This window comes from Perca flavescens, chromosome 3 (genome assembly GCF_004354835.1).
Source record: "Perca flavescens isolate YP-PL-M2 chromosome 3, PFLA_1.0, whole genome shotgun sequence".
Classification (NCBI taxonomy): domain Eukaryota; kingdom Metazoa; phylum Chordata; class Actinopteri; order Perciformes; family Percidae; genus Perca; species Perca flavescens.
Genome location: NC_041333.1, coordinates 17,720,892 through 17,733,400, shown reverse-complemented (window position 1 = coordinate 17,733,400; position 12,509 = coordinate 17,720,892). Strand labels below are relative to the sequence as shown.

At 40.6% G+C, this 12,509-nt stretch overlaps 1 protein-coding gene across 1 annotated transcript in view; it reads right to left on the bottom strand.

Annotated features, from left to right (window-relative positions):
* grik4 (glutamate receptor, ionotropic, kainate 4) overlaps window positions 1–12,509 on the bottom strand; it is a 327,233-nt gene that overhangs the window by 50,974 nt on the left and 263,750 nt on the right. Inside the window, exons 12-13 of the mRNA XM_028573124.1 lie at window positions 10,727–10,879; window positions 8,753–8,857 (exon numbers count right to left, since the gene is read on the bottom strand). Coding sequence (XP_028428925.1) covers window positions 8,753–8,857; window positions 10,727–10,879 — 258 coding nt within the window. The remainder of the gene's footprint in view (window positions 1–8,752; window positions 8,858–10,726; window positions 10,880–12,509) is intronic.

Genomic DNA, 12,509 nt, shown 5'->3' with positions numbered 1-12,509 from the left:
CCAGGGAGGGATTTCTATTACTTCAGTGGAAGCAATAGGGAAAAAAACATGATTTCAAGTAATGTTGATTGGATCACAGTTTTCAGATCAGGGAAGCAGAGTTTGAAGATTGCATAAAACAAAGTGAGAGAAAATGTGCACCTTCAGGCACAACTACAGTGCTGTAAGTCCCAGTCACTGGGGATTCTTTCATGCTTCTTTGACCTTTGTTTTATAGCTATGGCAGTTCGACTCAGTTCAGACTATGGTAACAACATTGCAGGCTTCATAAAAACACATTATGAGTGAGCTAGCATTTTTGTTGCAAAGCATTTTTCAAAGCACCTGTAGACTCATTAATGAGAACAATTTGCTTTGAGTCATGCTGGAGTTGGCCTTTTCCACTTCTGGCCAGCGTGTCCTGCGGTAACCTACTTATAACCGGCTCCCTGCTCTGTAGCCTTTTACAGTCTTTACAACTGACCCTTTTGCTCAAAAACAATCCTTGTTTCTGTTGTTTCTCTTTCTTCCCTTTTTCAGGTGGTGTCTATACCAAAACTGTGATTAAGTGTCTCCATTATAAAACTTAATTAGTGATTCCCTTCTCTCCAGGAGTTGGCCAAGAGTGTTTGCAGCCCCCTGCAATGCACCGAGACTAACGTGTGTGTGTGTGTGTGTGTGTGCATGCAAACACACACACACACACACACACACACACACACGCACAAATATACATAAACAGAGGAACATACTGATGCAGCTTACATAGCACCCTCTCTTCTGCACTTTCTGCACTCTCACACACTGTCAAACAACAGAGCCAAGCGCTGTAACAGGCAACAGCTTGCCTACCCCAAACTGCAATAATTACTCATTTAACAGCTTCCTCCATTAACAGGCGCTCTGCTGTCAATGAGCTCCATGCAGAAAATGAGGGCCAGTCCACAGAGGCCAGAGGCTGGACCGCTCTGTCAGTATGGTTTGTGCTATTGTGCGGTTGGCTGCCAGGCTGCAATGATTATTTTGGAAAAGACGTGCTTCTGTTAAACATGCATAGATGTTGGTGGCCTTATTGTGTGTGATTGTGTGAAGAGCCAAGAGGCAGTGGGGGCTGGCACCAACCCCATCAATGCACACACATAAGCGCTGAGACACACACACACACACACACACACACACACACACACACACACACACACACACACACAAACTAGAAGTGTAAACATAAAAGCATGCATGCAGATGACCACACACAGTCACACGGCGGCACATACACACTGTGAACTTATGTCAGATAGATCAGTCAGCGGTCCTACAGCTGCCACAGCCAAGTATCACAATAAAATGACTCTTATATTTCTGATCTTCCCAAAACAGAAAATGTTATAATCCATTCTAGCAACAAGAGTGTGAGTTAAGAAAACTGCTCCGTCTTTTGATGTTCCTGAAGAGGAGAATGCAGTCTGCGCGTTCAGAGGAACAGGTTGAGTTATATTATCCATCTGTATATATCTGGAATAATACTGTTTTAGCGCATACCCCTGGTGTTCACACCATCTGGAGAATATACACTCAGAAACACGTTGACATTCGCACACACAAGCCAAGATATTTTTTTTGTATTAGTCTCCTTTATCTAGCTCATTACACTGGCTAGTGAATAGCCATAGCAAACGGATATGGAGGATTACAACATATTCCTTTAATATGATTTGTCATTCCAACATGAAATAGAAGTGAAGGTCAATGTTGCTGCCTTAAGTATAAGATGTGGTGACTATACTGCTAAATCAGTATGGTAAGAAAAGAAAAAAGCCACAGCTGATATTTGAAATGCAGAAATATCATTATATATAATAATATAGTTTTATAGCTTTGTCCTTGCTTCTTTTCTTTCGATCCTATTTTTCACTTGCACACTCTTTCTGTCTCATTTACTTTCCGCCTGTCATCCTCTTCCCTCATTTCTCTTTTTTCCTCTCTCTCTGTGTCCACCTGCATCTCTTGCCTCCTCTGTGGGTTGTTGTTGGTTACAGGTGCCAGTAGTGCCTCGGCCAGAGCACGGACAATGCAATGCCAACTTCTTACTCCATCATCATTGGCCTACCTGGCAGCCAGCACAGGAGCAGCTGCAAAATTTACTTTGCCTGCCAAAACTAAACAAATAAAAGATTTTTGCGTAATGCAGCCACATCATATTCTGGAAATAAGTTAGGCTAACTGGCTGAACGGTCATCTGAAATGGTTGTTTTCAAGCTTATAGCAATTACTGGATTTGTTTCAGATTATATTATAGCATATTTTATATCATTGTGATGAATTTTGCATCGGACCACACTTGGTCAATATGCACTTATATAATAATTCAGTAATGAATATTTCAAAGAAAAGAAATAAAAAGAACAGTATCTAGTTTTCTGATTTTAAGTTCTGAATGCAGAGCATTAATAATTGAGCAGCCACAAGTCTTTTTTACACTACATCAATCCTAAAGTTGTCTAGAACCTGTGTGATATGGGTATTAATTTTTTTTATAAAATCCTTGCTGCAGTGTCCTAAACTAGCAGGCAGAGAACCAGTGCAGACTCACTGTTTCTCACAATTACAGATGTAGAGGTTTGTTGTAAAAATACATTATTACATTACTTTTTCAAATCGTTAGCATTAAAGCACAACCAATGATTTCATACTCTGGTCACGGCTAATAGTTGCATTAAAGATGCAAAGGCAAAGCACATTCAATGACTGGTGCTCATTATTCATTAGGTTATAAAGTAATGCAGAAAACAATCCGTGATGGTGACTAAATAGACAGACGGGCAGACAAACAGACAGACAGATAGACCCTGTTTACACTTGGTTTTAAAATGCGTCTTGGGCGATTGAAGTGGACGGTGCTAAATACAAGTGTAAACAGCCACAAAGATGCATAGTGTTCCGATCACTCAAACCACTTGCCGAGGTGACCGCATATATTTTGTCAACATGGCATCATGACTTTGCGTAAACAACCATGGCACTTTCCTAAAGCCAAATGGCGTGTTATCTGTACACATTTTGTTATCGCGAGAACGTGACTTACTATCGCGAGAACAATGTCACACGCGTATAAAAAAAAAGAAAAAAAAGGTTGGGTTTAGGAAAAGAACTTTAGTAACACAAAAAAGCTACAAAAACACAGAAAAAAACGATTAAATAAACAATAAAAGGTTGGGTTTAGGAAAGAAACATTGAGGAAGGCTTAAAAATAAATAAATAAAATAAAATAAAAAAAACAGCTGAAAATCACCACACACGGGACGCGATCCCAGCTCTCCCTTCCGCGGACTTACGTCCCTTTATACTACTCGCTACAGCGAAAATTCACTTGTAATGTAGGTCGATGGCGGGCAAATTGCGTTGATAAACACGCTAAAAAGCGATTATGCGTCTTGATAACATGGCAAAATGGCATACGAATTGGCATGTCATACATACGCCACTTTATGAGCTCAGTCTGCTTTTGTAGTGTAAATACTAGTAGCAGAGATCTGAGGAGCAGTTAACCATAGTCTTCATAAATCGACCGGAGTTTAAAATTCCAACACAAAGAAAGCGCAAAGTACCGGACATCCGGCCGATTGAGTGAAATCCCGCGCAATTTCCGATGGCAATGGAACAATCCCGGAAGTGGAACGTCATGGATATTGACTGTGTAAATGCTAATGCGTGCTGACGTGTCACTGACAGGACGTAACCGGAAAATACGTCAACAATGCAGGACATGGTATAACGTGCTCACTTTACGACGAGTCGGACGTCCATCGTTTTGCCTTATGGAAAGGGATGTGTTGGACTCTGCTGACAATGGATGCTCTTTAGGCAAAGGTTTGAATGGCAATATGTCTCGGCTCTCCACTTGTGTCGGAATACCAAAATGCATTTTAAAATCAGGTGTAAACAGGGCCATAGATACAGGTAGACAGATCTCTAGATGGATGAAACCGAGAAAGGCCGAGCAGACAGAGCAGCAGGAAACTGTTCTAATGTGTGAAAATGCCTGCCAAAGAAATTCAATTTGTGACAGTGATTGGCTGTAAAGTGTTGAACCCCCAAGGAGCTGATGGTCACACATGTGAGCCGATCTATAGCGCAACCACAGGGCTCTGGATGAGAGGATGGTGGGTGCTACCGACTAAGGAAAGAAAGTGGAAGTGGAGGTACAGAAATGGAGGTCGGCGGCTGTGTGCAACATGCCTCATTGCTCTCTATCACCAGAAAATGTTGGATGGAAGATAATGGAAGGTGTTCTTTTCTCTTTTTTTCTATGTGCATTTACTGGCTAGTGTGGGAGTTGTAGACTTGATGCTACTACTCTGTTTAAACCAATCAAAACAATTTAAATAACTTGTCATTTGTTGATTTGCAAATATTCTGTTTAAACTCTCTGTGTGTGTGTGTGTGTGTGTGTGTGTGTGTGTGTGTGTGTGTGTGTGTGTGTGTGTGTGTGTGTGTGTGTGTGTGTGTGTGTGTGTGAGAGTGTGGGTGTGGGCAGTGAGCCACCTTCCTTATCTCTGCCAAGGCCCTGGCACCTCTAGTGTCTGCCTGGCTGAAGCAGCCCCAACCCAACAGCACGCGGGAGGTGTTAGTCAACAAAACAAACAACACCCTCATCCTGGCCCCTGTCTCACACCTTGCCTCTCCCCATTAACATAACTGGCAGGGCTGCTTTATAATACTTCTGGTTGAAATCATCACATTAGGACTGCTAGCATTATCCTTCTGCTTGACTGGCCCAGTGCCAGTATAAAGAGGGGACACGGGGAGATGCAGACAAGGTTAATAAAGGCAGACGGGCTGCTGTCTGACTCTTTTACTGGTTGTTTAGGTAAGATTTTTCTCACACTCAGGCAGGAAGCAATCCCCTCTTTCACGGATATCATCCCAACTGAAAGGTCCAAATGAAACTCAGTTATTCCTCTCTGTGCTGTCAAACGTTTTGTCTTGCCTGTATCTCATAATAGTATAACAACAACTCCCTAAAATACTGTTACTCACAGACAATATCAAGTACTGTTATGCAGTGTGACTGAATACTGTGTTGGCATGGAAACAACAACGTGCTATTTCTTTAAGCAGGGCTGGCAGAAGAACTCAAAAATACATTATTACTTAACTCATCGATACACATTTCCTCCTTCTTTACTTTATTTTGTGCATTTTTCCCATCACTTGGTTCACCAATATAGTCTCATTTATCTCCCATTTCTACAGTACAGAGTTATCTATCAGAACACATCCGTGTACAAAATGGAGGTTTAAAGTGCCCATATCATGAAAAAATCAATTTTTTTCTGGGATCTGGGGTGTTATTTTGTGTTTCGGGTGCTTCCACATGCATACAAACTTGGAAAAATAACCATCCATGCTGTTTTGAGTGAGATACAGGTTTCGGAATGTCTTCTGCCTTCAGTCTCTGGGTGAGCTGTTCAAAATCTTTAGGGCTTTCTACATCAGTAGCCAAGACGAGGTGGCTAACCACTAGCATGCTACCTTATTCTCAATGGCAAAACACTGCTACAACACACACAAGTTCACCATAATCTACAGAAGAACTACTTACATGTCCCTGATCTGCAGGTATTCCACACAAAGTTGGAAGTGCGCCCTCATTTAGAAGAAGTCTCCCAGCTAATTCTGCCTTGTAAGGGACTGTTCGTTATTTATTTAAGGGTCCACTGGAGGAGTTTCGGGACCTTTAGGCTAAAAAGACTTGACCCTCCCCTCACAAGTAATAATTTTTCTATGACCCAACAAAATGAATTGAAAAAGAGGCATGACCCTCTCCTTACATGCTAGTTTGGGCTTAGCAAAGATGTACAGATGCGACTTGATTTTATACAGCCATAATATACATGAGTTAACCTCTGCATTCTCATCTTACACATCACACTCCTCTGTTATGATTTGGTGGGCCATTTCAGTAGATTTACTCACTAACATTGTTGTGGAAACACAATAAGCATGGAAACTAAATGCACACTTCCTGCATTACTGCATTACTTCAACTACTAAGTTACTCCTCTAGTAAACTAGTATTCACATGAAATAAAACAAAACATTGAGACCATTCAGCAAAGCACTCTGGGTAACATTCAACACACAAACTGGTTGTTATGGACTCGTCACTACGCTTCCTCAGTCATTGTATATTTTAGCACATAGGTAAAGCTTCCGAAGCTTAACATTATATTCCAAAACATATGTTTATTTTATTTTAGCAGATTTTAAATTACATTGTAACAATTTAACAATTCGCCCTTATGAAATCCAATTGCGGCACGGCTGTCTTGGAACTGACGGTGGCGGAATGCCCCGACACTTAAATTCAACTAAAATGTAACAGTGAATACTCAGTGTTGGACCTACAGTCTGTTGAGATGCCTCTCCAAATGCAGAAACCAAGTGCAATCACACCATAAAACGTTAAGACACATTGAGAAAAAAGATATGTATTTTGCAGTAATCCAATGACACAAAAAAAAAAAAAGTAAACCACAGCGATCAGTAGATCCACAAATAGAGTCACGGTGTATCCAGCAAGTCCTATACAAGCATCACAGTCACTACACAAAAATTTGGATGACCCTCCCCTCAACAAAGAATAAAAAGACATGACCCTCCCCTATTTTCCTCCGGTGGTCCATTCCATAAATACCGAACGGTCCCTAACTGACCTTACTAGCTGATCTATGATCCTTACCTAGCTACTGCGCATGTGCGACTGCAAACAAAAGATGGTACAGAAGTGAAATGTCTCACTCTGTAGCTAAAACAGAGACCTGAATACCTGACCTGATAAATATTGTGAAACCTAGGGTTACCCAGTTATTACTTCTGCTATTTTGTGCTGATGTTTACCTTTGACCCCTTATTTTCCCCTCCCATAAAACCTATATTTTGTTTTTACCTGGGAGATCAACCATAGCTTTTTACTGCTGGTGACGGCTCAGCCCCACTGGAGCATTTGGAGATGCTGTTGATGGATGGGAGAGTATTGGGCAATCACTTTTCCCACAGAGATTTTCCCCAGCCAGTCTTTGATTTGAAGCAATGTTCTTGTCTCCAACTACCTCGCTAAACTCCTGGTCACTGGTTCCCAAAGTGGGGTCCAGGAAATGTCAGTTCTCCGCCAGAGGGTTCTCAGTTCTATAATCATTATTAAAACATCGTTACAATAAGAGAATGTCTGGGAGTGTTATTGTGATGATGGGTTGTACATCTATCATTTACCAAAAAAATAAATAAATCTCAGACAGATATTAGAGAGCTGAGATATTTTTGATTTGTGGATCCTTGAAATGAAACATTGGAAACACCTGCTATAATACCACAAACGCCTGAGCAATTGATCCAGTCCATAGCACAAGAGCACCAGTAATTCTGCCATCCATTCATTAACAGATAGTACTCAAAGCTGCTCACAGCCTCTCGTCACTTATATTTCAATACTGACTACTTTCAGTCCTTGTAATCCTGGCAAATGTGTTCAATTTAGAAGAAATTGTTAAGTATCTGTTCCCTGGTGTGAAACTGAGGCAAAGAAATGTCAGGGGCGACCAGTTTCAGAGATTGTGCAGGGTGGTTCCGGGCATAGACTGCAAAGCCCTGTGGTGCATGTAGAGTATTTTCACTAAACGAAAGAGCACAACAAGACTGCTTGTGTAGGAAGCTTAAGCTTCCACATATGCAATATTGGAGTGACTGGTATTGATTTACATCCAATATCCAACCAAAGAAATGTGATTTTGCTTTTTGGTGTCGTCCCTCATCACGCCCTACTTTTTCCTTGCAGGTGTTGCATATTGCAAACTTGTTATCTTCTGCACACACGCTGAAGAATTTCCAAACAGCTGACATGTTGCAGGTTAATTCACGAGGTTCCCTAAACGGCGGAAAAGTTGAGAGAAAGGAAACGCTGTTGCGTCCGTGTGTGCGTGCGTCCTTGTGAACTGTAACTCATATAACTTATGTTGTCAGTTAATTGTAGCATTGACCGGCATGAAATCGGCATATGTCAGACTGACCTGCCAGTTGCCGGTCACGGCCGAGCACGTGAAAACCGTCCAATTCCGGTCGCCGGCCGGTCTATTGGTGCATCTCTAAATATTACTACGGTAATTGTTCTTGTATTCCATTAAGAATCACAACCTCAAATATGTATCTAATATTTATCCAAAGTCAGACAGACCAGTAAAAGCAGCAGCAGCACCAAAGCCAACACCTACTGACTTCTGTTTTAACTTTAATTATTTTTCCATAGAAATATGCATCTTTGCACCTTCAAACAGGCATTCCGATAAATTTATTTTGTCCTCCTTGACACTTCTGATAGCAGGATAATGGGGATTGTATGTACCAAAAGATGTCAGTTGAGCAAGTGTTATCATGGCTCCCTGCTGTACGATCCAGCTTGAGTTAACTCACTGCTATAAAAGACGACTGGAACATTTGCCAGAAGTAGTGCCCTACTGAGATCAGGACTGTGCTGAAGAGCTTTGTGTTCAGCAATAGCAGGCATATATTATGGCCAGTGTCTATCTAGAGAGAAAATGGAGGAATCGGTGTAAATCACTTCTGAAATACTACACTATTTATATTTAAATTTTCAATGTCACACATGTACTTTATGCTATAGCAAGGTTGCGCTAATGCTATCTGAATCCATAGCATGTGATTATGTTGATAACAGATAACACCACCATCAGATTTATAAGACTGGGAGTTACTTTACCTGCCTTAGGCCATCCTTGCTGTTCTGCATGATCCTCAGGGCGTAGTTTGACCGCTGACCTTTGCTGTTGAATTCAATGTGGCCTGTTAGACCATCCAATTCTACCTATCCAACACAGAGACAGCAACACGTTAAAAGCCGTCTAAAAGAAAAAAAATGCCTGCTTTCCTCTGAGCAGCACATACTATGGATATGATGGGGGGCTACATTAGCACTACTGGCTCAGTATCAGCCTTTTGAAATGTCAGATTTAGAATAATAATATGAAGACGAGGCTGGGATATGTTCAATTTACGGCAAAACAGACTAGCCATTAGTCACGTCTTCTTTCTCTGAGAGAGAAAGACAAACTGATATTGAACCCATGCCGCATTTAACCCCTTAATGCCGACTGTCGCTAATTTGCATCAAACCCCTTCCATTCCGACTGCAGGCGAGATAGCGTGTGTATTCCCCCCAATGCCGGTTTGTTTACATGCGATACATACCTAGGAACCTTTTGCATGCACTGGTTTCTCGTAGGACCGGTTGAAGTGGGAGATACATCCGGTTCACGTAAGCGAAATTAACCCTAACCCTATCCCTACACCTAATCCTACCCCTAAACCTAACCCTACCCCTAACCCTAAAGAAACTACTGTCAATGTTAGGGAGTAGGAGAGGGTTTTCTTTCTTGTCGTTGTCAAGATCCATGTATTTATCATTTACAGTTTAGAAGTTCTAACAACTTTGTGACATGAATGAAATCTACTATGTGTTTTATTAATTTTACCATTTTGTAAAGAATTTTACCATAATGCCTGTTGTCGCTAATTTGCATCATACCTAAATTTATATCTATTCCATATGCTATAGACAAATTAACAATCTCAACTTAATTTAGCATCAGCTTGGAGCCAGAAACACCTAATATTTTGTTTATATAATTGTGAATAAATTCAGGCGTCAAGGGGTTAAGTATTTCGATAGCTCAATCACTTACAGCCGTTTCTCCGTAATAGGATCACACATTTTCTTCACTGACAGCTCATCTTTATCTATTGTCTCTCAGATAAACTGACCTAGTGGATAGGGAGCATATCTATAAAGAAGATGAGAGCACAGACGTCACATTATTATCTGCTGTCAGTGAAATTATCTAGGCTCTAAAATAACAAATTAATATGCAACATAAGTGAAGCAATCATGAAGATCTCAACAAGCTCGGCTATCTGATATTATCTAATTAATGCCATTTCCTAAGTAAGAAACAGAACTACAAAAACACACAAAAAACAGGAAAGATCTTGAAAAAATAGATTGACATTTCGGGAAATATAATCTTTTGCTGAGAGTTGAATGTAAAGATCGTTTCTGTCATTTATATGCAGTAAGTATGAAGCAACTCGTTAGCTTAGCTTAGTTTAGTGTAAAACTATAATAATAATAATAAATAATAATAATAAATAATATAATAAACTGGAAACGGGGGAGGGAACAGATACAGGTAACAAAATCTACCTACCAGCACCTCTAAAGCTTACTAATTAAAACATTACGTGTAGAAATTACTTTTGTGATTGATTTGTGGTTTTACTAGCGGTTATGTGCCAGTCTCTGCTGGTTGCCTGGCAAACTCATGATAACAAAACCAAAAGGTCACTGTGCCTGTGTGTTTTTGCTTATTTAGTTTCTCACTTATTCTGTTACCGCTTTACTTTCTACATGTTAATTGAATATTTTAGTGAGAGATAACAAGATATAATAATGAGTGAGCATTCAAGGTGCTGGTCGGTGGATTTTGTAGACTGAGCCATGCTAGCTGTTTCCCCCGTTTTCCAGTCTTCATATTTACTGTACAGACAAGAGAGTGGAGTCGATGTTATCACCAAACTCAAGAAAGCAAATAACCACATTTCCCAAAATGTCAAACTATTCCTTTAAGTAGTCAGTCCTGTCGTCTATTTTCATGATGTCCAGCAGAGGCAATCTTACCATCCTCAGGTAATTCATAAGGCTGGTGCCATGCTCCCAGATCTTGGAGGACTTGCAGGAGAGCTGAGTGGCGCCAACATTCTGGCTACGGTTCAACTCCTGGACCGCCGCCACCACCGCGTAAACCGCATCAAAGAGCAGAGCTGAGGAGAGCTGCAGAGGGAGGGAAGAAGGTGAGTACATTATGCGTTCACACACTGACACACACACACACACACACACACACACACTAAAAGCAGAAAAAACTCAAGGCACAAAAACTGCAAATGTAACATGTCAGTGGTTAACGGTCAGTAAGGGGTTAACCCATCCCTGAAGTGGCAGTGAGATTATTGCATTAGATCATTAGAAAGTCTGATCTGCTGACAGCATTGAAAACCATCTCTCTCCCCCCCTCTCTCTCTCTCTCTCTCTCTCTCTCTCTCTCTCTCTCTCCCGAGACGCTGTCCTTCCTACTCTTATCCCCAATGAAGTTGGCACACCCTGACCATTCCAATTACCGCCTGCTTCTCTCAGCGAGGGCCAGAAAACAGTGGGAAAGGCAGCTTTTCCTCTCATCACCCCTGTACAAACAGTCTCCTTGTCACTACCACTACATCCTGCTATGTGCATTTGATTAAAATCCATGATGGCCTGAATTAGAAGCTAGGGGATTGTCTGAGATACAAGGCGGTACATTTGTGTAATGGAAATAGAGATGAAATGGCCCTGATGTTTGGTGGATATTGATACAGGGAGGGATTGTGATGCATAAGAGAACTACAATAGGCCATGAAACTGCAAACCTGTGATGTATTACCTTGAATTGGCTAAAGTAATTGGTGGATTGCACATTAAGAGCAATATGGTGTACACAAACAGCCTGTGAAGACATTACAAACACGAGGTGATGCATTGTAGGTTTGATATATGGGAATAATGTCTTGGTGGTTGCATCAATAAAAAGTAAATGGCAAAGTGGTGTAACAGTGTTACTAATTATATTACACTCGTAGCTAACAATATCTATGACTTGAAGCAAATAGTAGCGTGGCATTAACTCATCTTAGTTTCACTGTTATTCTCTGTAGCATAGAGTAAGTCCTCCAGAAAGTAAGTACTACATTCCTCGTAGAATAGGTCTGGATCTTTCGTAAATTTTGTTAGTGGCTTAGAATAAATTCAGGATTTAATAGGAAAAGATGTGCTTGTACAGGCCAAATTGTTGACATCAGTGTTTTTTACATGAGACCCATAGTCTCAGCCGATGATATGCAGAATCACAGTGACTTGCAAAATTGCACTGAATAGAGCCTGATAACAAAAACACATTACAAAGGTTTACATGCTTCAGAAGCCATTGTACATTAGCAAATGACAACTCCATACTAAAAGGGACAAGACTGAGTTAGGTCTCACAATCTAACTCTGTAAATGTTCGGGGGACGTTTTGTGGCCGTAAAGTCTATCTCACAGATGTATTTATTTTTATTTTTTAAAGTTTTTTCATTAACATAAGGTCAGTGATCTGGAGAAGTCTTCACTTGGCATATAGCAGCTCCTCTGTTACAGACCTGTTTTACAGAAAATAATACATATCTTTCAGCCTTTGGTTTTGTTTGATGTTCTCTAACACAAATACAGTCACATCTTGTGTACCTACTGACATGTTAGTCTTATAAAGATAAGGATGACTATCTGTGCCCCTGTGCGATTACTTTCCTTGATACTAATTTGAGAGCATAAATATCTTCACACAATTACAAGATATTAAAAGGCAGTATAATAACTTTTATGATCAGTT